The sequence below is a fragment of the Triturus cristatus genome, chromosome 2_2, assembly GCF_964204655.1.
Source record: "Triturus cristatus chromosome 2_2, aTriCri1.1, whole genome shotgun sequence".
Classification (NCBI taxonomy): Eukaryota; Metazoa; Chordata; class Amphibia; order Caudata; family Salamandridae; genus Triturus; species Triturus cristatus.
Window position 1 is genome coordinate 496717351 of NC_140582.1, and position 27201 is coordinate 496744551.

The 27201-nt window shown below is 48.0% G+C and overlaps 1 protein-coding gene across 1 annotated transcript in view; it reads left to right on the forward strand.

Moving 5' to 3' along the window:
- ANAPC10 (anaphase promoting complex subunit 10) overlaps positions 1 to 27201 on the forward strand; it is a 302574-nt gene that overhangs the window by 55404 nt on the left and 219969 nt on the right. The window contains exons 3-4 of the mRNA XM_085641611.1: positions 5922 to 6042; positions 17914 to 18004. Coding sequence (XP_085497737.1) covers positions 5928 to 6042; positions 17914 to 18004 — 206 coding nt within the window. The 5' untranslated portion in view covers positions 5922 to 5927. The remainder of the gene's footprint in view (positions 1 to 5921; positions 6043 to 17913; positions 18005 to 27201) is intronic.

Consider the following 27201-nt stretch of genomic DNA (forward strand, 5'->3'; position numbering starts at 1 on the left):
GGTGTACCTAAAGTACATGTAATCAATTTAGAGAGGAAGCAGCTAGGCTGGGGCCCTGGATAGCAGGATCCCAGACAGACTTAAGTCGAAAAACAGTGAAACACCAGCAAAAAGTGGGGGTATGCATGTGAAGCAGATCCTACTCTCCTACAAGGGGTGAGACAGGGCTCCGTTGACTAGTACCTGGGCCCTTGGTTTGTAATAGAGTGCCTTAACGAGGCCGCGGAAAGAGGCTCCAAAACCCATTTCCATCAATACCGCCTCCAGGTATCGCCAATCCACCGAGTCGAATGCTTTCTCGAAATCTACGAGAAGGAGAGATAAGTAGGGGGTCAGCTGTTGTTGATTTGTTAAAGCGAGGTGGAGATGTCTGAGGGAGAGCCGGTTTCCCTGGGAGGGCATAAATCCGCACTGGTCGGGGTGGACCAGTTTGGCCAGGTAGGGTCGTATGCGATTGGCTAGGACAGAGGCGAATATTTTGAGCTCCGAGTTAATGAGGGAGATGGGGCAGTAATCAGGGCAGTGCTTCGAGGGAGGCTGAGACTTGGGGATCACCACTATAGTGGCCATATCCGTCTCGGGACGGAATGAGCCTTGATCAGTCGCCTCCTGATACACCTCTAGAAGGTGGGGAATCAGCATAGAACTCCTGCGGGAGTCCATCCGGCCCTGGTGTCTTACCTGCAGCCATACGTGATATGGCAGCTCTGAGGTGACAGGGAGGTCTAGCACCTCTCTGGAGGAGTTCCGGGAGCGAGGGAGCGGGAGGCTGTGCAGAGTAAAGAGTAGTATAGTAGGTGGCGAAGCATTGGGCCACTGCAACGGGGGCTCGCTCCATCTGAGCCGATCACCTCAGGACTGATAGGGTTGGCCATCGGGTAAGTGGCCAGACGGTGAAGGAGTTTCCCATTTTTGTCTATCCACCCATGCACTCGCGCCAAGGAGGACCTCCACAGCAGTTTGGCAGCCTCCAGGGAGGTCTGTTTAATCTCGTCCCTCAAACGCTAGTCTCCTATCTTTGGCTTCAGTTCTCTCCTCTGGAGGTTGAGCCTCAATTAGAACAGCCTGGGCCTCCAGGAGTGTGGTGCGGGAGTCCTGCTTCACACGCTTAAGTTTGAGTTGGCCTTTGGCAAAGCCCCGGATGGTGGCCTTCCCGGCTTGCCATAGGATGCCAGGAGAGGAAACAGACCCGTGATTAGTGGTAAAGTAATAGCGGAGCTCGTCTCCCAATTGGTCCCTGAAGTCCTTGTCCTGGAGGAACCAGGCATTCAGCCGCCAGATCAGGCGCGAAGATTCAGGGAGGGTGCCCATCCGCATTGCCACTGGGGAGTTGTCAGATAAACCTCTGGGCTGGATGGTGACATCTTGAATTGCTCGACAATCCAGGGTCGGCAGGAAAATATAATCGAGTCATGCGTGCGTGTGATGGGAAGCTGATGTGAGGGTGTAGAGTCGAGTTGTCGGATGCCAGAGTCTCCAGGCGTCCCTGAGACCTAAAGTGGCAGGCCAATTCGACAGGAGGTTAGATTGAGCGACTCTAGAGGCAGAAGGGGTCTTAGCAGTGTCAAGGTCAGGGTCCATAACTGCGTTAAAGTCTCCCCAACGATGGCCGTCCCCAGGAGCAGGGCGGCAACCAGTGTAGCAAGACGCTGAAGTGTGGAGGTCAGTAGGGAGGGGGAGGGGGAGGGGGGGGGCAGTATACAGCGAGAAAGTTCAGAGGCCGGTCCCTATGGCTCACTTCTAAGATGACAAAACAGCCCTTAGGGTCATAAGTTACTTTACTCACCACGAGTGGAAGACCACGTCGCATCTGGACAGCCTGTCCTCGTGATCCCCGGTTAAAGCCGGAGTGCCAGATTCCGCCATAACCATAGCATGCCAGGAAAGGGCAATGGTTGCCTACCAGGTGGGTCTTTTGGAGCAGCAGTATGTCTATAGTGTGATGCTGGGCATAACGCAGGATTGCTGTGCGCTTGACCTTATCCAGCAAGCCGTAAACATTCCAAGACATTATGTGAAGCAACACCTTCTCTGTATAGGTGTCAGACATAGGGAAAGCGGGTGAAGGACAGGACACCTAGCGCGAGTGGCCGGTGTGGGCAGAATGGTGCATTTGCGCGAGGTAGTGGGTGCAATTCTACAATGTTGCACCTTGCTCGCTTGTTGTGTAGCTGGAAATGTATGCTGGTACATTAAACAAATGAAACAACAAAAACAGATCGGGACAACAGTCCCCCTCCCCCCTCCCTATACTTCAGGAACTGAAGCATCTGTCACCCTTACAGTGGATAACCAAGAAAGAACCAAACTAAAACGCTTGGGAATGGGGAATCGTGGAGGACCCCGCCTCACAGTACGATGTTCGTGACTCTGTCCATCTGGAGATAGAATTGGTAATAAATGGAAGTGTGACACCCGGCCGCGGAGTTAGTTGCATCCGAAAGATGAAGACTGATTCCAGCAGGTCCTGTGAGAAGCATCGGTCTGCGAGACAGATCCGTGTCAGGTAGATCCAACGGTGATGGGCGAGGTGAGACGCCCCCAGGGTCTGAGTGGCCCTTGGAACCAGATCGCTGCACAGCAAGAAGATCTCCGGAGAGCGCCCCGGACGTCGGCTGACGAAAGGGGCCCAATGGTGAGTCTGAACAAGCCCACCTCGCCGCCTGCGTGAGCGATTGCGCTGGGACCGGAGGGCAGGGATGTCCCGGCAGGCACTTCCAGCACCAGTTAAGGGAGACTGATTCCGGGTATTGAGCCTTTAGGGGCGTTCCTCAGTTACCCATGTCCATGATTCTTCAGGGGAGTCGAAGAAGAGGGTTCTATTTTAAAACGCGACCCTTAGGCGTGCCGGGAAGAGGAGCCTGGATTGTATGTTGAGAGCGCGTAGCTTCTGCTTGACATCCCCAAACGAGCGGCGTTGGCCCTGGACCTCACGGGTATAGTCAGGGAAGATCATGATCGTCTGGCCTGCACACCTGAGGTGTTGCTGCTTACGGGCTTCGGTCAGTACAGAGTCTCGATCCTTGAAGTTAAGGATACGCATTATTATCGGTCTGTGAGGCGTTCCCGGTGGTAGTTTGGGCGCAAGTGAGCGGTGCGCCTGTTCGATTGCAAACCATTAGGAGAGGGAGCCTTCGAGCATCCATGAGCGCAACCAGCGCTCCACGATGTCCACTGCCCGGCCTTGCTCCATACCCTCCGGAAATCCCACCAAGCGAAGGTTGTTACGATGGGACCTGTTTTGGGCATCTTCGGCCCGTTGGTAAAGCTCCTGGGTGTGGGACCGGAGGCGGGCGACCTGATCCTGAAGTTGCTGGACCTCGTCCTCCTCGGTGGATATTCGGATTCCGTTTCTTTAATCCGTGCCGTAGTATTGCGAAGATCCTGCCGGATAAGGGTCACATCAACACTTCAGCAATATTGCCCTCCACTGAAGATTGCGTGGCTTGGATAGCCTCGAGAATAGTGGACAAGTCCGCAGAGGAGAGGTCGTCTTTGTCCGCAGTTAGCCCAGCCGCCCCAGTGTCCATGGTAGTGAATTGGTACATTTTAGTCTGGGTGATGGTGGTTTTCGATGCTCGGTCTCTACCCATGGCCGTCGCCCAGCTAGGCAGGAGGTTTAAGTGGGACTCTGGCACCCTAGCGGGAGGAAGGAAGAGTGGAGGAGGAGGAGGGGAGAGGGCCTTGCCGCTCCGCGCCTCGCCGTCCGACCAACGGCCGATGTTCTCTTCCAGTAGGCCCTCCGGTGTCCCCGGGGCGACTTCAGGCGTGCAGTGTCTCACAGGTGGGCCTGGATCAACGCCAGAGTCAGGGCACAAGTCCAGCACAGAAGAAGGAACAGGGCGCAGCTCTCGAGGTGCGCAGGGAGAGGGCCAGCCAGCGGGTTGGGTGGAAAACGGGAAGACTCACATGCCGCCAACTGATGTGGTGACCGTTGCTCCCCCAAGAGGTTCCGTCTGCTGGGTCTGCAGTGACCTACAAGAAGGAAGCAGTCCCCCTGAACGGCACCGCTACTCGAGTCAGCAGCCGAGGCGCCCCTCACACACCACCAGTGCACCGGGGTGTGTGTTTCGGGAATGCCTACAGTCTAGAGCCACTGCTGCCAGTCAGAGTAGCGGAACATCCAGGGACCTCAGGGCACAACGGGCAGGGGGGGGGGGGTTGCGCAAATATACGGACCCCCACCGTCCGATCGACTGCTGAACCCCCACCACCCAGGACAAAGCGGACACTCCAGCTCCTCACCCCGTCAGCCTGCTGCTGGGCAATGCGGCAGTCCGCCACCAGGCCTTGCTCCCACTCCCGGCTTGCAGTGACCTCCCTGGAGGGTGGGGGAGGCGGGGGGCGGCAGAGTCCCTGCAGCGCTGGTCCGGGCTCCTGTATGATAGCGGGGGGGGGGGGGGGGAGGGATCACGCACCCCTCCCGCCGCTGTCCGACTGACAGCGGAGCTCACCGCTAATGCTGCAGCACCCGGCCGATGGACGGCCACTCCAGGCCACCAGCCGCAGGCCCAGATCTCAGGCCCGGGAACTTGTGTAGGCCCTCACCAGGGCGGAGCAGCAAGGGAGCACCGGGGAAAGCATCCCTCTCCTCTCCTCTCCTCACTCCGCCGCCCGGTCGAATGCCTCCACACCTCAGCAGCTCAAGGTCCGTCTCAGGACGCACGGCAGGCGGCGCCTCCTCAGACCGTCCCCAGCGCCTCCCATCCAGCCGGTTACAATCCGTTGCCACGGGGGGAAGGCAGCACCGCAAACACCAGTCGGGAGGGCTCCAGCAACTCTCCGGGATCCTCCTCTCTCCGGGCCACACTAGGAGGAATCTCAGAGCTCAGGGCCGTAGAGCTGGCCGGGAGATTGCCTCGACGGAGCCGCCATCTTAGGATCGCCGCGAGGCAAGATTCTCAGCAAGGGCTGCCTGTGGCGCTTGGATGCCACCCACTGATCCAGGGAAGGCTCGAGGGTTTAGGACAGCCAGGCAGTCGGGGTGCAGGGTAGGTAATCTCCGATGGCAGTGGAAGAAGGAGCGGGTGATGGAGGGTCCGGAGCACTTCTAAAGTGCGACCGCCATCTTGACGCTTCTGGCCACGCCCCCATAGCTACAAGATTGTAATGCTATTAGTACCTTATTCCCTTCAGACTGCAGGTTGTGGATGGTTCATTAGTTTTATGATGGAGGATCTGAAGAGGGAGAGTCACAATGGCACACACTGGCATTTTAATAAAGTACAAGTATTTTGGAGGAGGCTATAGATCAGATCAAATTAATTACATCCCTGAACTTACCCATGAACCTTCTGAAGCTACTCTTAGGGAACTCAGTGAGGATCTGTAATATCCTCTGACAAACCACTCAGGTAAACTGCTCACCCACTTGCTGCTAACAGCTCGTCTTACAATAGCAAACACCAAACTCCCAACCCTGAGCATAGTGGTCTAAGGTATGGAACATATATGCCAGGAATAATAGGCATACTGTTGAAAAAAAAATGTGTTCCCTTTCATATTTTAACTAAAACTACAAGAAGTCAGAGAGGAGGCCTGGAGCATATGTTTATGACTACATATGTCAGGGTTGTGTCAGCCCAGCCCTTCTATGTCATCTGGGGTTGGAGACGATGACATAAATCCTATACAGAATGTGTATTTATAAAGTTGTACAGGGCTGTAGCTAAAAGGAATGTTCCTGGGCCAATGTGTGAGAATTCAAACCGCTACAACTGTATATATGCCGGTCTGCAACTTTGGGTCTCATTCGATCTGTTAAGTATGCTGAAATGATGATTTTGTTGTTGGAGACTGCTATAATGGGTGTTGCAATTCTGAGATACTGCTTACTCCATATCCTGTTTGAAAACCTATAAATAAAATATGGAAAATATCACAAGTACTGGCATCATGTTGTGTTTTACCTTTCTTTCTAGTGAGACATGACAACACCCAGTAAAACTCCACCCGGTGCTGACCCCAAGCAATTAGAAAGAACTGGTACTGTTCGGGAAATAGGGTCACAGGCTGTTTGGTCCCTGTCATCCTGCAAACCAGGTAACTTTCAATCAAAGTTAAGAGTTGGTGATCTTTCTCCCACTTATGCAATTAAACAGAAAATCTGAGTTCGAGTATGTTAGAAATGGGGGTCTCTAGTTGGCAATGGTATACACCCTTGTCCAAATAGGGACCCTTGCTTCTAGTCAGGGAAAGGGGGATACACTCCTGAATAACCCCTGCTCACTCCCTTGGTCGTCTTTGATGTGATGCGACAACGTGGATGCGATGCGTGCACGCCCGACGGCCGTGCGGTAAAATCAATGATCTTTGGAGCCGCGACAGGCCCTGTGACACGCTTCTCCGGTGATGTGACGGCGACCTCTGCGGCGGTGGCACGCTTCTCCGGTGATGCGACACGCTTTGTCTGCGATGCAACGGCGAAACGCTGTGGTGGCGGCACGCTTCCGCGATGCAATGGCAACTGCTGCGGCGGCAACACGCTTCTCCTCGTTGCATTGCGCGTCCAGTGACAAACATTCTCTAGAGATCCTAAACAGCTGCAGGCACCTCTCTGTAGGTTAGAATTCCCAGCACGGAAATTCAGGGGGAGCTGGTGGTGAAGTGTTTGTGTGCCTGAGACTTCAAACAAGAGGCAAGCTCAGTTCAAGCCCTTGGAGATCGTCCTCAAGATGACAAAGCAAACTCCAAACAGCACAGGGGCAGTAATCCTCCTTCATCTTCTCCGGTTTCTTCTCAAGGGCAAAGGTTCCTCTTGATTTCCCAGAAGTGATCTAAAGTTCTGGGGTCTAAGTCCCCTTTTTATACACACACAAGTGCGCTTTTGCGCTGCGCCCTCACCCACATTTTGTCTCTCATTTAGTGGATTTAGAAAATCCGTGTAGAGTAGACCTCAAAACATCCCTGTGCTCATCCTACTCAGAGTGGGGGTTGTAGCCCTCAGAGGAACTAAGCTTCCTCTGAGAGGAGAATCCCAAATGATGATGCATGCCACCTTCGGTGGGTGAGGGATTTAGTCCTAAAAAGGGATCATCCCACAGTTAGAACTGTGTAATACTGTCAGTGTCTTATTCTTTTCTTTGCGTGTTGTTTTTCTAGACCCCGGGATTTCTTGTTATATTGACGTACTGAATTGGGGATGCAATCCTGTGCAGGTCTTACATTTTTTTTCCTTAGGACCCTCCTTCTGAAAATTTCTTTTTAAGTGTCCTATTCAGCCCAGCTCAGACTCATTAGACTGCTGGAGCCAAGGCCCTCTCCTGCCTCCTGTCACTCATAACCCAGACATGGAGAACACAAACCTAGCAGAGGCATGCTGGATGGTTAGGCAAGAAAATACCTTCTTTCTAAAAGTGGTATTTTCAAACACAAAATGTAAACATCACCCTCACTAAAAGATGTATTTTAACATTCTGAGTTCAGGCATACTAAACTCTAATTTCTACCTAGTTCCCTGAGTCAGTTAAGATTAGAAGATGTTATAATCAAACTGCCCATTCTGGCCTATGGGAACAGGTAGCCTTGCAATAGTGAAAAACGAAATTGGCTGTAATTCACTATCAGGTCATGACACACACATCAGGGCATGTCCTACCTTTTACACACAATGCACGCTGCCCTTGGGCCTACCTTAGGGGTGACTAATATGTATAAAAGGGAAGGTTTAGGGACCGACAAGCGGGTGCACTTGCCAAGTCAACATAGCAGTCCCAGACTGCACACAGGCTCTGCAATGGCAGACCTGAGCCACATTTTGCAAGCTGCTTCTGTGGGTGGCGCAATCAGTGCTGAAAGCCCATTAGCAGCATTTGATTTATCTGCCCTGGGCACACATGGTGCACTGTACTAGGGTCTGACAAATCAAATAACCAATCATGGAATCACTAATCCATTACATCATTTTACAATAGGGAGCACTTGCACTTTGGCACTGCACTTTCACTTTGGCACTGATCAGCAGTGGCAAAGTGCCCAAAGCATCTAGATCAACAAAAACAGATGAGGGAACAGCAAAAAGTGGAAGGGAGACTGACGGCAATGGTGCCAAGTCTAACACGTGTCCCCTCCAGCTGAAATGTGGGGAGACCTACCCACCCCTTGGGAGTTCTCTTCACTAAGGCGGAAACATCTGGAGAGACCATCAGCATTGGCGTGTTCTGTACCAGGGCGGTGTTCCACCGTAAAGTCTGTCCTCTGTAGGGAAATGGACCACCTCAACAACTTTGGATTCTCACCCCTCATTTGCATCAACCATCTGAGGGGCCTGTGGTCTGTCTGAACCCGGAAGTGAGTCCCAAACAAGTATGGTCTCAACTTCTTCAGTGCCCAGAACACAGCAAAGGCATCACGCTCAATTGCTCTCCACCTCTGTTGCCCTGGAAGTAACCTCCTACTAATGAAGGCTACAGGTTGGTCTAGGCCCTCCTCATTCATCTGTGAAAGCACAGCCCCCACGCTATGCTCTGAAGCATCTGTCTGCACAATTAATTCCTTTGAGAAGTTGGGCGCCTGAAGCACGGGAGCCGTGCACATGGCAGATTTCAGGGCATCAAAAGCTTTCTGGCAGGCATCAGTCCAGTTCACTTTCTTGGGCTGTTTTCTGGAAGTCAGCTCTGTCTGGTTCCCAAGCCAGAATGGTATCAATCTTGGGCTGTAGGGACGCCACCTGGCCGCTCCCAATCTGATGTCCCAAATACACCACGGAACCCTGCCCGACCTGGCACTTACTCGCCCTGATCATGAGGCCTGCTCTCCGCTGCGCCATCAACACTTCCCAGAGGTGGCGCAGATGTTCTTCCCAACAACGCTGAACACTGCAATGTCATCCAAGTAGGCAGAACTGAAATCCTCCTGCCCAGCCAACACCTGGTTGACCAACCTCTGAAAGGTGGCAGGGCATTATTCATCCCAAAGGGCATAAAAAGGAATTGGTAGTGCCCATCTGGTATGGAGAATGCTGACCTCTCTTTTGCCCCATCAGTTAAGGCGAACTGCCAGTACCCAGACGTTAAATTAAACGTACTGAGGTACCATGCAGCCCCCAACCGATCAATGAGATCAGCTCTGAGGATGGGGTGCGCTTCAGTCCTGGTGAATGAATTGAATCCTCTGTAGTCCAGACAAAACCGGAGTTCTGGCGGGGCACCCGGTGCGGCAGCCTTTGGAACCACGACCACTGGGCTTGCCCAAGGACTGTTTGAGGACTCGATCACACCCAATGCAAACATCTTGGAGACCTCCTCCTTGATGTAAGCTCTCACCCTGTCAGTCACTCTAAGATTTGTGCTTTACAGGAGGACTCTTCCCCAGTGTCCACATCATGGACACATCACTGAGTGACACCAGGGGTCAGGGAGAACAAATCAGAAAACTGCCCCAACAGCTGGCGGCAGTCATTCTGTTGCTCAGGGGTCAGGCCGGTAGAGAGGTTTACTCCGTCCACTGACCCATCTTGCTCCTGAGCAGACAGGAGGTCAGGAAGAGGCTCAGTCTCCTCTTCCATCCCAGCATCTGTCACTAGGAGCATGCCCACTTCGGACCTCTCCAAGTGGGGCTTCAGGCGGTTAACATGCAGGACCCGCAAAGGGTTCCTAGGAGACCGCAAGTCCACCAGGTAGGTGACATTACTCTTGCGCTCCACCACCCTCAAATGGTCCGGTCCACTTATCCTGGAGCGCACAAGGCTCCACTGGGCCCATGACCCAAACCTTTTGTCCAGGCTGAAACTCGATCAGAGTGGCATTCTGATCATACCACCGTTTCATCTCCTCCTGTCTGGCTTCCAGATTTGCCCGAGCAAGTTTTCTGAAACGCCTAGTCTTGTTTCTGAAGACCAGCAGGTAGCTATATACATCCTGGGGAGGTTTACTGGGAGTTTTTTCCCAGACTTCTTTCACCAAACTCAGAGGTCCTCTTACAGAGTGACCATACAGCAGCTCAAAGGAACTGAACCCAAAGGACTTCTGCGACACCTCTGTAAGCAAACAGAAGGCATGGCAAGAGGACGTCCCACTAAAGCCTCATGGGTTTCTCAAGACCCATAATCATGCCCTTTAGGGTCCGGTTGAGGGAATCTCTCAATCAACCCATTACCTTGGGGGTGGTAAGGAGAGGTGAACTTATAGGTTACACCACACTCCTGCCACAGGGACTTCATATATTTAGATATGAAGTTCGTACCACGGTCTGACACCACCTCTCTGGGAACCCCACACGGTAGAAAATCCTCATCAATGCACGACCCACCACGAGGGCTGTCGCAGTCCGGAGAGTGATGGCTTCCAGGTAAAGGGTGGGATGGTCCACCAAGACCAGGGTGAACCTGTTGCCCATGGTTGTCTTGGGATCCAGAGGCCCCACAATGTCAATACCCACCCTCTCAAAGGGGGTGCTGACTACAGGTAAGGGTTGGAGCGGAGCCTTGTGCTTCCTTCAACTCTTACCACTTGCATGGCAAGTCTGAAAGGTCCTGCAATGAGTATCTGAACACTTTCGCATTTGGGGCCAGTGAAAGTGGGTGACCAGCCTTTCAAAGGTCTTGTCATGCCCCAAATGTCCTGCTAAAGACACATCATGAGCCAGACCCAATACGAAGGCTCTGAAGCGCTGGGGTACCACCAGCACACGGGCTAACCCAGGCTCAGCAACCTTAGGCTCACTATACAGGAGACCATTCTCCCAGTAGATCCAATGTGATTCAGACTGATCACCTGCTGCCTGGTTTGTGGCCTGTTGCCGCAAACCCACAAGAGACGGGCACATCTTCTGCTCCTCGCAGAATTCTTCCCTGGAGGGTCCTCCTTCTTGCTGCCAATGGGTCAGTTCAGGCAGGTCCCCCAGTTCAGCTACCTGTTCCCCTGTAGGTTCCAAGGCATCCCCCTCAAAGTCTGCCTCCTCCTGGACTGTGGGAACTTCGGGGGCCAGTTTCCGGCACCCCCTGCCTCTTCTCCTTAAGGCAGGCACCTGGCCCGTTATTTCAGGCTCCAGGTCCTCTTGAAAACCCTTACTGTCTGCCATTGACCGAGTGGTCACACATGCCCACTCAGGCAGACCCAACATCTCCAAATGAGACCTCCGCTCCACCTTCGCCCAAGGGGAGCTCTCCCAATCATTGCCTAGCAGACAGTCAACAGGCATGGCTGGCCTCACAGCTACATGAAAGGTACCTGAGACCCCCCCCCCCCCCCCCCTCCACTCAAAGGGAACCTGAGCCACCTTGTAGTGGCTCTCTGTGTTGTCAGCGGCAACAACAGGGTAGAATGCATTGGGAATCACCTGCTCTTCAGACACCAACTGACAACTGACAGCTGTCACACTGGCTCTGGTGTCTCTCAGAGCCTCCGTCCTATGGCCATTGATGGTCACCCACTGCCTGTCTTTCAAAGTGTTATCAGGCAGTTGGGTCCTAGGGACCATCTCGCTCTCTCCTATAGAGACACTAGGGACATCTCTGCGGGACCCCACCCACCTTGGGCACCCAACTCCTCCCCCAGGGCTACACTAGCCACCTGTCTGGGTGGTGCACCAGTGGGTGCAGTGGTAACTGTTTTGGTACACTTAGGATCTCCTCTGAAGTGACCCTCCTGACCACAGCTAAAACAGACTTTGGGACCCTTCTGCACAGTCTTACCTGACGGGACCCATGGCCTTTTCTCAGTGGGAGGCTGGGAACCTTTCCCTTGGTTCCCTTGGGGATTACTTTGGGGCCCTTTCTGGAACTCCTTCTGTTTACCCTTGCCCCCCCCCACTCTGCTGGGGACCCTGTCCACCCTTGGCGGAGTCTCCCTTGTGGACCCTGGTACTGACCCAGCGGTCCGCCTCCTCAGCAAGCTTCCTGGACTCAGTCAGCTTACTGTCAATCAAGTGTTGGCGTAGCTCTGGAAAACAATTACTGGACAAGTGCTCCCATGCAATCAAATCATAGATTGCCTTAAAATCATTTACTTTGCTACCCTTTACCCAACAATCCAGGTCTCTGCAAAAGAAAGTCACATACTCCACCCACGTACTAGTCTCCAGCTTCCTGCTGTTTCTAAATCTCTGCCTATAAAGCTCTGGGGTCAACCCATTCCTGGTCATTAAGGCCTCCTTCATGGGGGCATAGGACGTCTGATCCTCCTTGGGCAGGTCTAACAAGGTCTCCCTCCCTTCACTGACAAAGCGGCTCCACAACCCCACTCCCCAGTCTTTCTCAGGAACTCTATGGGCAATAATGGCCACCTCATAAGCCCTTAAACCACTGCCCAATGTCCTCATGCTTCATGAACTCCTTAATGACATCCTTTGGAGTATATACTCTACTTTCTACAGGCACTGATGGTGTACTGCCACCAGAGGGACTGATCTCTAAACTTTTTGCTTTCAGATTCAACCCTCTTTCATGCTCTAAAAGCATCTTTTTCTCCTCTAGGCTAATTTCTCTCTCTGAAATGCAAACTCCTTATCCTACTTCCCCAGCTTGAGCTTCGTGAGCTCCAATTCATGCATCCCGGTTCTCTCCCTATCCCCCTGCTCTTCTGGAGACAAGCCCTTAGAAGAAACACTGCTGCCTGCCCTGGAAGGTGCTTTTCCCCCTAGTCAGGCCCAATGCCTCCCCAGCTGCCCATCCACATTATCTACCTCCCATTATAGGCTCTTCAGGGTGCTCACTGGCATCCGTAGATTCCAACCAGGCCCTCAGCGCCTTTTGGAATTCCTCTTTCTTGGTGAGGCCTCTCCTGGAGATTTTGAATTTCCTAAAAACAGCTTTAAGGTATGACACAGTGTAGGTATCAATTCTCTCTTCTTCAAAGTCTAAATCCATAGATGCATTGGATGCTGGCTTACTCATGGTAAGTATTGGCAGTTCTCAGAAAAATAGTCCCAGAAAAATTCTACCAAGTGTATGTGGCTGCGGTATGGTCTGCACTCACTAGTAGTGTATGCCAATCACTGTTTATGAGTCACAAATGCAAGTCCAGATCCTCACCGCTGACCACCAATGGGGTTCACTAGTTGGCAATGGTATACACCCTTGTACAAATAGGGACCCCTTGCTTCTAGTCAGGGAAAATGGGGATACACTCCTGAATAACCTCTGCTCACCCCCTTGGTAGCTTGGCACGAGCAGACAGGCTTATCTCAGAGGCAGTGTTTAAAGCATTTGTGAACGCATACAGTAATTCAGTGAAAACACTACAAACGAACACCACACCAGTTTAGAAAAATAAGTAATCTTTACTAGACTTAACACAAGACCAAACAACAAAAATCCACAATACTGTAATAAAAATAGGACTTTAAAATGGTAGAAATAGCTTAGTTCAATGTAGATGGTAAAAGCGACACTTTATTCTCAAAGTACCTTGGATGCGTCACGCAAAACAAACCAAAGGGTCGCCGGGAAGGTGATGCGTCGGTTCCTTGCTTCTGGGGAGGTGATGTATCGGTTCCTTACTGCAGGGGAGGTGATGCTTCGGTTCCTTACCGGAGAGGAGGTGATGCGTCGGTTTCTTACTGTGATCTGGTGTGATGCAACAACATGGTGCCTCGATGCGATGCAACGATCTGGTGCGATGCAAAAAAATGGCGTCCTTGATGCGATGCGACAACGTGGATGCGATGCATGCATGCCCGACGGCTGTGTGGCGAAATCGATGATCTTCTGAGCCGCGACAGGCCCTGCGACACGCTGCTCCGGTGATGTGACGGAGACCTCGGCGGCACGCTTCTCCGGTGATGCGACACGCTTAGTCTGCAGTGGCGAAACGCCGTGGCGGCACTCTTCTTCTGCAATGCGACAGCCACTGCTGCGGCGGCGACACGCTTCTCCTTGTTACGTCACGCTTCCAGCTCCCAGCGACAATCAGTCTCTAGAGGTCCTAAACAGCTGCAGGCAAGGAAATTCGGGGGGAGCTGGTGGTGAAGTCTTTGTGTCCCTGAGACTTCAAACAGGAGGCAAGCTCAGTTAAAGCCTTTGGAGATCTTCCTCAAAATGACAAAGCAAACAGCAAAGTCCTTTTCTCCTTTCCTTGGCAACATGTAACCTCTGCAGGCCAACCCCAAACAGCAGAGGGTCAGTAATCCTCCTTCAGCTTCTCCGGTTTCTTCTCCATGGCAAAGGTTCCTCTTGATTTCCAAGAAGTGATCTAAAGTTCTGGGGTCTGGGTCCCCCTTTTTATACACACATATCCTTTGTCTCTGAAGGCAGAGAGTCTGTACCTAGTCCAAACCAGTTCTGCCCTCCTGGGTGCATCTTCCTGGCAGGAGGTGGAGACCACATTCTTTGAGAGCAGACCTGGCCAGGTAGCTGAAAGGAAATCTCCTCCCTCTACTCTCTATTCTATGAGGGCTCAGGTCAGTGAATGGAAATCTCTGCCCCCCACACTCTCTATTCAATGCAGGTCCTATTCAGCCCAGCCCTGACTCATCAGACTGCTGGAACCAAGGCCCTCTTCAGCCTCCTGTCGCTCACAACCCAGACATGGAATACACAAACCTAGCAGAGGTATGCTGGATGGTTAGGTAGGAAAATACCTTCTTTCTAAAAGTGGTATTTTCAAACACAGAATGTAAAAATCACCCTCAATAAAAGATGTATTTTAACATTCTGAGTTCAGGCATACTAAACTCTAATTTCTACCTAGTTCCCTGAGTCAGTTAGGATTATAAGATGTTATAATCAAACTGCCCATTCTGGCCCTATGGGAACAGGTAGCCTTGCAATAGTGAAACACGAAATTGGCTGTAATTCACTATCAGGACATGCGACACACATCAGGGCATGTCCTACCTTTTACACACAATGCACCCTGGCCTTGGGCCTACCTTAGGGGTGACTATTATGTAGAAAAGGGAAGGGTTAGGGACTGGCAAGTGGGTGCACTTGCCAAGTCGACCTGGCAGTCCCAGACTGCACACCCTCTGCAATGGCATGCCTGAGCCACATTTTGCAAGCTGCTTCTGTGGGTGGCACAATCGGTGCTGCAAGACCACCAGCAGCATTTGATTTACAGGCCCTGGGCACACATGGTGCACTGTACTAGGGTCTGACAAGTAAATCAAATAACCAATCATGGAATCATTAATCCATTACATCATTTTACAATAGGGAGCACTTGCACTTTGGCACTGATCAGCAGTGACAAAGTGCCCAAAGCAACTAGACCAACAAAAACAGATGAGGCAACAGCAAAATGTGCAAGGGATACTCAAGCCAATGGTGCCAAGTCTAACAGAGTAAAATATAGTGTGACAAAACTGGTATCTTTCCCCTTCCCAATTCCAGTCCAACAGCACTGGTGAAGAACATCGGGGCAAAGTTTAGCTAATCTTGTACACCACACAGGGTGTTTTTTCCCAGGCTCTGGGAGGCAGTTATTTTTCCTTGTGAAACTAGAGGTAACTGCACCATGCAATGCTTAAAGGTGCTGTCAAGAACATATAGTGCTATTGACACTGCTCCTATAGGCACCATCAAGGTATTTAATCTCCAGGTACTGTGCCGCCCGGAGAAAATAGAGACCTACTATGAAGCCCGAAGAACTGGAATTGAAAAGTGGAATAGCTTCATTATATGGTGTGCAGGACAGGACAGGATGTAGACCCTTTGAAAGAAGTAGTTCGTTGCACCATTCTTAGTCGTCTGGACTATTGTAACGCCTTGTTGCTTGCGTCCCCGGCTTATCTGATCCGGAGGCTTCAACGCATCCAGGCAGCTGCCGCAAAACTAGCCCTTCAAAGACCGCGCTACTCATCCAGCACCAAGGCTCTGGCTGAGCTTCACTGGCTGCCTGTGCAACAGAGGATTATGTTTAAATCCCTGTGTGTAGCCTTTAAAGCTCTTCATGGCCTTGGCCCTATACCACTGCAAAGTCGTTTTGGATGGTATGTCCCCTCGCGCACTTTGCGCTCTTCTTCAGCTAGGCAGGCCTTGATTCCCAAGACAAAGAGAGCTACTTTGGGAGGCAGAGCTTTTAGCTCCGCGGCTGCTCGACTCTGGAATGGTCTTCCCTCGGAGCTACGACAGGTTCAGGATCTGACTCTTTTCCGTGGACGGCTCAAGACCTGGCTTTTCCCCAGAGTCTAACTTTCTTCTTGCTCCCCTCATTCTGTTGCTTCCCTGCATTATGTCTATAGCGCCAGGATGCCCGTAGGGTTACAGTGCGCTCTATAAATAATTATACATACATACATACAGAACACTTGTCTGACGTTCTCCTTTTCGCTCTGTCTCTAGCCCACTAATGTCTTGTGGTGGCCACCGTCAAGGGATAAATTACATTGCAGTTCTGTCAGCATTTATCTGCCTTCCTAATCAGTCATTTTTATTCACATCCTTGATCCTAATCAAGTTCTTGAGGGGTACTTGCCCCATGTTTCCACATGCACCATTTGTCATGCCTCAATGGGTTTTGAACTTTGTTGTGACATTTTTGACAGGGGACCCTTATGGGCCTCGTCACAGTTGCCAGCTCTGTTTAATTACATTTAATATTGTTTTTCTTGTGGCCATTTATTCAGCAAGATGTGCAAGTTTAGTGTGTCCATCTGCTGTTCATATGCTTCTACCCAGACAAACTCATCCTGAGGACAAAAGAGGCTTTTTTTCCTAATCTGGTTACTCCTTTTTGTGTGAGCAGACCATTCAAATTTCTATCTTTTACCTTCTAACTCCTCCTATTAAGGAGGAGGAGTGATTTCATCGACTTGACCCACAAACGGTGGTAAGTTACTATATTGACCGCTCAAAGGGAACCAGGTTTGATGACCAACTCTTTGTGAGGTATGTATGCTGCAAAAGGGCAAGGTAGTCCAGAAGATGACATTATCGTATTGTGACATTACCTGCATAAAAATGTGCATTGCACTTGCCAAGAAGAACTTCTGGGGAAATACACATTCACTCCATCAGAGCAAAGTCTTCCAAGTCAGCGCTGCCCAGTGGCAGAAATTTGTCATGTGGTGAGTTGGGCATCTTTTCAAACCTTCACTAAACATTATTGCTTTGCTTGGATTCAGAAGTGGGAAGGAGTGGCTATTTTCCATGTTCTGTGCTCCACAATTTCAGGTGAGCAATCTGCATGTAGGTTTGTGGTGTATACTCTTATCTACGTGCAAATTCCTTACCAAATGTCCCCTCCTCCCATTCTAAAGGAGAGTCCTAGGTACCATTTTACAGGGTTCCAACCTAATTGTTACACTTCACTGTCACTATTGAACTGTTCCTACCTCCTCTCTACCTCTAAGGACACTGAAAAAAATGGACTACAAACTGATGTCAGTGTGCTGCAGTGGGTGATAAAGGCGCCAGTGATGTCACTTCCTGCACTATTTCTGGCACTGGCAACAAGCCAGCACCCACTGCCAGCATAGGAGAGCTATGAAAAGATTCTGGATTCAGTCTGGAGTCTAGGGATATTTAACAGTAGCAGCTGTGTTATTGAGCTTTTATATCTCCTTTACATTGTTTTGCTGAAGCTGCATAGTTTTTGCAAAAAGCAATTGATTTTTGCTGAGGCTGTGGCAAAGCCAATAGACATTGCCAATGCTTGTTCTGATAATCATTTGGCCCCACATCAGTGATTTCCTATTGTTGCTAAGGCTTTAAATAAGTAATTGTATTATCTAGAATTCTCACATTGTAACAGATATATATAGACTTTTCAGATTCATCTGTCTCTCAAAATCTGAATGTGTTGATAGTGTAATGATTAGTAATTTGCAACAATAATTTCCAGCGTGCTACAGGTATCCAAAGTATAACACCATCCTATTATTAGTGCTGTAAATTAAATATCTGAAATGTGTTTCTAAACCTAATATGCCGTGCAATAAAACCGATCTCTAGAATATGGAGAGAAAAAACAATCTTACATATTTGGGTACTGTTGGATGTGGATTCTACAATTTCTCAAACATTTTTCTCCCTAGGATTTGGTGTGGACCAATTGCGAGATGATAATCTAGAAACCTATTGGCAGTCAGATGGGTCTCAACCACATCTAGTGAACATTCAATTTAGGTATTTATTTCTATTTTTACTTAATTGAAATTTTTGAAGAACATTTCTGTAATCGCTGCATACTTTTGTCATTTTTCTCCTTTGGTCCTACTCAGTTTTTTCTTCTGGTATAGACATTTGTTCGCCTTGACTAGAAAAAATGTGCAGTTGTTGGTGTATTTTCTACCCTTATTTGAAGACTAACATATTTCTTGAGCCATAAGTGAAAAATAAAGTATGAGGCATTATCACTCCAGACAACATGAGCTGAGAATGTATCGAACAGTCATTTTCAATTACAAAATGAATTTGTAATTTTAGCCAACTTTTTTCAAATTCAGTAAACGTTAGACGTTTCCTTTTTTTCTTTTCATTCCACGCTTTCCCAATGAGCTACAATAACCGTTTTGTGTATTTTTTTTTTTTTTTCTGGTCAAGCATGTCCGAGACTATTGTGCTTTGCTTTCCCCTTGAACGTGTCAAGGCTCTACCGGGACAAGATATTAATCGATCTTTTGCAAAAGTGTTCCTATTATTGTGACAGTTACACATTCTTTGTTTTTTAAGGATACACTGTAGAAATGTAGTCAACGCCACAAAATGGATAATATGTTGTGGAGTTACATTTGATTTCTAAATCTCTGTCCAGGACTGATCAATCTGTGATTGCTGTAATCAAAATCAACCCACTTTAACATGATTTGAAAGCATTACACCATGCAGTCATTCTCCCATACTCACTCAGGAGAAATCCTCAATTTCAAACACTTTATAATGGCTAACATAAAATGTATTGCTAAATTACGATTAAATTATTATTGAATTATCTTGGCTCAGACCTCATAATCCTAGAGACAACACGTGAAGTATACATTGTGAATATTCTCAAAAATCCTCCAAATAATACTTTCCTTTTCAGTGAATATTAATTCATTTAACACATCTAAACTAGGAGGTGTGTTGATCAACTAAAATTATTTATTGTACAGTGCCTAATTATTGGATGAACCTATAAAAGGAGAACACTTCTGATTGAGGGCTACGATTCACATAACTTTATCAGTATTTTAGTTTCATAGGTTAAAAAAATATTTTTTACATAGTGCATTTTTCAGAAAACGAATATATGCGGCTTAATTAGTGCACTTCAGCACATAGCCACATCTATTTTCAGTTATTTTTTTCATACAACTATAAACTTCTGACTTTTTATCTCCAGTCTTATTCCCTGCAAATCCTAATTAATAATTTTTACTAATGAAAATAGAATTTGGAGAGAGAATGTGGCCTAACGGCTAGGGCGGTTAACCCCGGAGCTGGGGAAACATGTTCGAGTCTCGGCAGGGATGCTCAACATTCTGTGATTCTGGGCAAATCACTTAATCTCCCAGTGCCTAACAAAAATGAATGTTTCCGTCTGTAACATGACTGGTGCTCATGTAAAGCGCTCTGATACGTTTGGGTATAGTTTGCGCTATATAAAACTCCCTCTCACCCCCCCCCCCCCCCCCCCCAAAAAAAAATCCTGTTGTGTGTGCTGTGACCACAGTTTGGCTAAAATGCAATGTTACAAGATAATTGATGTGTTGGACAAGGATACCTACAAGAAAAATACAACTGACGCAAAGCTGTATCGAGGGTAATATGTCAGTGTAGGGACTGCAAGCCCAAGAAAGAAAAACGAGATACAAGCCCATTGGAGGGCGATATAATTGCTAATTAAGAGACTGCCTCCCTACGCGTCTGCAAATAAACAAGCCACGACCCGTGAGCAAGGAGCAGGAGCTCCAAAACATGTTGGGTGAGGCGATGAAATATCCTGATGTTTTCGCTGGTTGCTGAATAAAGACTCTGCTGCGAAGGCTGGGGTCTTCCTTTCATTGTGTGCATCGCCACTGTTTGGGCAATTTTTGGATGATATATATATATATATATTTATGTTTTCAGTTTCAAGGTTTGTTATAGGACAGTACACTTTTAAGATTAATGTTATAGTTTTCTCACTGGGAGAAGTATTAATGATTGTTCTGTTTGAACGCAATGACCCTGCATTAGGTATAATGAAAACATGAAGTAAGAGAAAGTATTTGGTAACATGTTTGCAAACCCCCTTCTAGCGCGTTCACTAGATATGATACAGTAATGTAGTGTCACATGAACTGGTATATATTGTTTAGGATTTAAGTTTAAATTGATATTTTCTTTAATTTTTGTAACATAGACAAGTGATTCTTTGTCTATTATGCTCTTTGGGCTACCATGACAACCTTTTTCAGTGTGATGTTATAAAAGTACTCACCGAATGGCACCCGATCATGTGATCAAGGTGGTACGTCCACCGAAACGTGTCCGGGCCTCCTGCTGAAAATCAACTGATGTTTAATGTTCCACAGTGTCGGCGCCTGCTTCAGAGCTTGGGAGGGGGACTGGTGTTTATATATTGAACGAGCCGTCCTGGATCGTACACCGACCTACCTTGATCTGGTGCACTTCGAATCCGGAACAAGTGGCTTGGAATTTTGACAATTGCGTGGAGCTCCCCACAGCAGATATATATGCTAAACAGCTAGGTGATGGACGACGGAGACAAACTGTCGGTATCCAGTAAGCTGGAGGGCAGATGGGACCCAGTTAAGCTTTTCCAAGTCCGTTCCGTTCACTGCAGCGCGGGTGCGGTGGCTGATGGGAGAGGTAGTTGCCGAATTGTAAGCGGCAAGTGAAAAGCATCGGTAACGGATCATTTTTCAGGATGGCCGAGGAATGGTTGCTGGAGCGCGGTGGGACAAGAGACATTGCTAGACCGCAATTACCAGGTACCAATTTGAAGATACATATGCGGACTTTGGAGAACCTTTGCTAGAACGAAATATCAAAATGGTAGGAGTGCAAGTCACTCCAAAGGTATCTTGATGTGGGCCGGATCCCAAGAGGGTTGTGAATCGTTGTGGCACCCACGTATGAAAATCCTGATCCGAATATGATGAATGAGTGGGCAGAGAACAGTGCCGAGTCATCGCAGCGCATGCTGCGCATACTTATCAAATATGCAGTCAGCGACAGAGAGGCAATAATCAGTAAAATTGAAGGCATGCTCAAAGAACTTGACCAGTTCCCTAACAAAGAAGAAACAGCAAAAATGCAGACGGAAATGACCAGCAGACTGCAGAAGTATGAACAGTCCATTAAAGATCGGAAATCGCTAACATTTCTTCGTGACAAACTAGACTACCAAAGGGGGGGAGGATTTATACCTTTTCAAAACAGTTTTGTAATATTAGATGCCAAAAACTCTCAGCGAGTGCGCAACCTACGGTGCAGCAAGCAAATGGTCATAACAGCTCAGAACAGAGCTCAGAGGTAGACACTGATTTTGAAGAAAGCAATATCACAGGTAGAGTGGGCACTGGCAAAGAAGTACCATCAGTCGTTGAAGACCTATGTTTTTTACGTCTGGACAGGACCTTCAACCTGTGGCCTCGGCCACAACGCAAACAGAAAGCGGGAAGAGGAAAAGCAACAGAAAAAACAGACGTCGGGGATGAAAGTACAACAAAACCGACACGGAGGAAGTGACAGGTCAATCGGACATTGACAACACAGTTATAAATCTTTCAGATATGGAATTGAACCCAGAAGAATAGAAGATTTTATTATTGGGACTGTCTTTGTTCAGTGACCAACTTTGACTATGCGCGAACAAGAATCAATTTTTTTCGTTTTATGAGAACTCAAATTACAAAAATACTTCAAGGGAAAGTCAAATGAGATATGAAGTGACACCGAGAACTCCACATCACCAAGGAATCTGGCAGTTGAAGACATGTCACTACTGCAAGATTCGGATGAACTCCAAGGTGGAGCACAGCAGATGATTCGACCGGTGGAAGAGCTAGCAGCAGAAATGGGTTTGGACATATATGGAAGTATACGAACTCTGCTTAAACCCAAATCGGTCTTTCTGCCTATCATGCCCGAGACTATTTGAACATTTTTGCGGAGAATGTAATTAGTGAGTTGAAACAACTAGCAATTGAATCCAGTAATACATTCTTATACACACAACACAATCTCAGAACACAATATTCACAGGTGATCAAGAAAGTCAAAGACAGACTGGACATAGTGGTGAGATGGTCCGACAAAGGGGGCAATGTAGTACTCTGGCCTCTAAACATGTACACTAAAGAAGTATATAGACAACTTCAAGATAGGGAGTGTTACTGCAGGGTTGGTCCTATGAGCCTTCAAGGGATAAAATAATTTTCATTCACAACTGTACAGATGGCGGGATCAGGGGCTGACTTTCTGAAAATCGACTGCCCAGTTACACCCATTCTGTACCTCATCTCCAAGGATCATAAAAATGCAAGCAACCCTCCTGGTCAACCTATAATTTCGGCCATTGGAGATCTATTTGAGAATACATCAAGCTTTAGTGACCATTTCCTTCAAGAACACATATGCAGTTTACCTTCATATATAAGGGACACTGGAGATTTCGTACGTAAAATATACAACACCCCATGGGAAGACTCCTTTGTCCTTATGACACTTGATGTCACAGCTCTTTATATGAGCATTAGACATGCTGACGGTCTTAGAGCTTTGAAGTACTACTTGGGTACCAGACCTATACACCTACACCAGCATACCCTTATGCTTCTGAGCATAGCTAAATGGTGTCTTGAGAACAACCTCTTCATGTACGACCAACACACCTACGAACGACTCCAAGGGACTGCTAAGGTTACCTGCTTCGCCCCCAGCTATACTAACCTGCATATGGGCTGGTGGGAGGAGAAGGTACTCAAGGTTAACCATGCACAGGAATGGTCGGAGAATGTAGTCCTTTGGACCAGATTTATCGACGACCTATTCATTTTGTGGAGGGGGTCATCAGAGTCAGCACAGAAATTCTCACAGGAATGCAACGGTGATCTGAACCTCTCCTTCACTAGTGACATTAGCACAAAAGAGGTACACTTCCTAGATCTAGTGGTATATGTAGAGAATAGCAGTATCCAGAACATACAGGAAGCCCACATCGGGCAATTCTATCCTACATGCCAGTAGCTTTCACCCCACCAGACTCAAAAATAGTATCTGTTACGCAGAATGTCTGCGCATGAAGCGCAACTGCAGCAATGAGATTGCGTTGGGGGAAGCACAAAAGGATCTATTTCAGAGACTGGAGGTGAGAGGCTACAGCCAGGAAGTGCTGATGTCAGCTTAGACGAAGACAAAAACGAAAACAAGAGAAAACTTGTTGTTTTGTACAAGGAAGAGTAATAAGCAATCTAATGACACAGACCCAGTTCATTTAACAACAGGCTACTCAGCCTACCATCCAAGACTACGCAATATCTTGCCTAGAAACTGGAATATTGTTAGAAGTGACCCAGTCATAGGCCCTGAAATTCCTCGTACCCATCTTATATCATCCAGAAGGGCGAGATCAATGCGTAGGGAGTTGGTATAAAACTCTCCACAAGTCAAAAGAGGGTCTGAGTGGTTAAAAGATAACGGGGGATTCCAAAAATGTGCAAAATGTAAGGCCTATAGGTATGGCAGCAAAATGAAAACTGTACTGTCACCCCTTAGGAAATCACTGATTACGATCAGAGGATCATACACTTGCAAAACAGATGTTGCAGTGTATGTGCTCGAATGCACATGCCACAAACAGTAGATGGAGAGTACGATACACAAAGTCCACACCAGGATCCTACAACACCTTAGAGCCATAGCCAATGATGACAAAAGCTACCCAGTAGCAAGACATATTAACGAATGTTATCAAGGAAATGCGAAAGATCTAGCATACTTTGTCATTGACTCTGTCCCTGAAAACTCTAGGGGTGGTAACAGGCAGCTCCAACTCAGGAGACAGGAATCCAGGTATATAATGATGTTAAACAGCAAAATACCGCAGGGATTGAACTCTGATGAAGATGTGATAGTTCACCTTTAGCTAGGAACTCTAGCTCTAGCAAGTAGAAGAGGTGCTTAGTAAACATATTCAAATATTATTCCCAAACTTTTTTTGGTTTTTATTAATTCATATATTTTAGAATAGTATTTTACTTGGGAATGTACGGTCATGGTATTTGATATGATGATGTGATACTCATGAGCTATGGTGTACAGTTAGCAGCGTGATGTAAGGGGAGCTTACTACTGGCCATTTCTAATGTACCCTGATATAAGGGTCTAGTCCCACTTGGGCAGGACTTCAGTTTCAACGTTTGTTATAGGACCGTACACATTTATGATTAATGTGATAGTTTTCTCACTGAGAGAATTATTAATGATTGTTCTTTTGGAACGCAATGACCCTGCATTAGGTATAATGAAAACATGAAGTAAGAGAAAGTATTTGGTAACATATTTGCGATCCCCCTTCTAGCGCATTCACTGGATATGATACAGTAATGGAGTGTCACTTGAACTGGTATATATTGTTTAGGATTTAACTTTACCTTGTTATTTGGTTTAATTTTTGTAACATAGACAAGTGATTCTTTAGGTCTATGATGCTGTTTGGGTTACCATGACAACCCTTTTCGGTGGGATGTTATAAAAGTAAGCAAGGTGGTACGTCCACCGAAATCGTCAGGGCCTCCTGCTGAAAATAAACTGATGTTTAATGTTCCACGGTGTCGGCGCCTGCTTCAGAGCTTGGGAGCGGGACTGGTGTTTATATATTGAACAAGCCGTAATTTATTTATTTATTTTCACAATAAATTTTTTTTAAACCAGTTTTTGAGTTTTATCTTAGCATCACATAGGCATATGACAACCATACATATCCATGTTGAGTACTACCTGACCATGCATTGCAAAATATCTGGTCCAACAGGAGTCATTGGTTCAAAATATGAACAACGAAACCTACTCCACCTTGTGTCAGAACAGTTACATTTTCTAATATAGAGATTCAAAAGCAATACTGTTGTCGCCCTCTCGAGTGTCCTTCCCCCACATATCCACACCCCTGTACATAGGGATAATTTTATATACTTGCAATATAACACTACTCCACAGCGTTCCTGCACAGTGTTTCTTTCATTCTTTTGGCGCCCGGGGTAAGGGAGAATCGTGAGGCCCCTGGCGCTCCGTGTCCATCAGTATCGGGGCACTATCTCTCCTTAGTCGCGAAGATCCTCTTTAAGCTCTCAACCGATTGTCCCAATTCCGCAGCTCTGGGGATCCTACACAATCCCCTGTTCTCCCGCCTAAGCGCTACTGATTCAGCATTGCCCCATTTAAGTGTCGCTTAAACCCAGGTAACTTCTAATGCATGGTGATGGACCTATGAATTAAAAGCAATGCCAGATCTTTGAAATGGTTTGTGGCACTCCCTGCTTTCTTACTCTTAAACAGTCCAGGACTCCACTAGCCATGGTGGATAGGTCTTCGCACCCGTGATATTAGTCAGTGCGTCCATGACCCCCTGCCACAGATACGATGTCACTGGACAGTCTCAGAACATGTAAGCCATATCAGCGTCCGGTGCTTACCACCGAGGGCAGTTTTAGGTAGACTCAAATACCCTGTGTAACCTCGCTGGGGTGAGATAGGCTCTGTGGAAAACGTTATGTTGAATGTATTGAAGCTTGGCATTATGGGAAAGTTTGCACGGATGTAACAGAACTGTGTCCCATTCTTTTGTGTCAATCCTCATCCTGTGTTTCACTCCCAACACCTATGGGTTGGTAGAAAGGGGTCATTTGATGTAAATGCCAGGGCTCGTGTGAGTCAAGTGATGAGTCTGCGGCCCCCGCCTATAGTGTGTAGTGTGTGAATCAGTGGGTGCTGCTCCGGCTCTGTGTCCGCAATCTGCCATAGTAGACCCATCTCGGCCAACAATCGGCCATAGTCCAAGAAATTGCCCGCCAGTAATTCACAGTCCGTCTGTAATTACTCAAAGGGTATGAGTTTGCCATTGTGGAACAGAGCACTTAGAGTGCCAACACCGGCTGCCTCCCATGTCGTTAGTCCCTCCCAGGTCCCAAAAAGATCTAATGGAACTGATGCAAATCTCGGAGTAATATTGTGATATAGTCAGCATCAGACACAGGCTCCTGCAAAAGTTATTATGTGCTACATGCAGCAAATTGTTGGTCTCGCAGGAATCCCCGCATATAGCAACAAGGCCTCCTGCACCACATGCTGTGCGCTATCTGTAAAGGGCAGTCCCAGTCCTTCCAGTAGCCATCCGGCGAGCAGGCCATTGTATTTGCGCCGTTAGAAAATGTTCGAAGTTAGGGGCCCGACGACCCCTTTCCCAACTGGTGGCTGCAACTTGTGCAGAGCGACACAACCCCTGCCTTTATTCCAAAGGAACCCCACTAACATAACCTGTAGGGCGCAAAACATGCTTTAGGGTATGTTCACTGGGAGATTGTGGAAGAAATATAGCAGACATGGGAGCATCACCATTTTAGGCAGCGATAGGCTACCCTTGGCAGTGAGAGGGGGCGTGCTCCAGAACATCATTTCGGGGCGAATAGAGGCAGTGGCCCTAGTAAGGTTGCCATCAATGAGATCTTGTGAGGTATGATAAATATTAATGCCCAAAAATCAGGTGGTGCATGGCTCCCCGCGGAGGAGGTGCGAGTCCACTATGAAGTGCTGCGGTGGGCATTCCAGGTGGATCAGGATCAGCACAGTTCACTCCCCAGCCCGAATCTGCCTGGAACTCCATCAGGATGTCTGTGATCTCTTAATGGTATGCCCCACGCTTGACCTTGTTGTCTGAGCCAATGTGCCAGTGGCTCCATCACTAAGGCGAAAAGGAGCAGAGACGGAGAGCACCCGTGGCGTGTTTCTCTGCTCACCAAGAATGGGGCAGAAATACTTTGCTCTGTCTTCATTCGAGCAGTGGGCCCTTTGTAGAAGAGTCTGGTAAGTCTTTTGTGCCTGCCAGTTATGCCAATGGATGTTAGCATTGAGAAAATAAATCCCCAGTCTACTGTATCAAACACCTTCTCCAGGTCTAATACTATACATGCCGCGTGTGGCCAGTGGATATGGGCCAACTCCATCACGCTGTGGAGCCTACGGACATTGAGAGTGATGGATCTGCTCGAGATGAAGCTAATATGGTCCTGACAAAACCAGATGGAGAAGGCACAAGAGTAGTTGTACCACAATGATTTTGCTTAGGATTTTGTAAGCCGACCTTCTGTTAATGCAGCCTGATATATTTCCAGCAT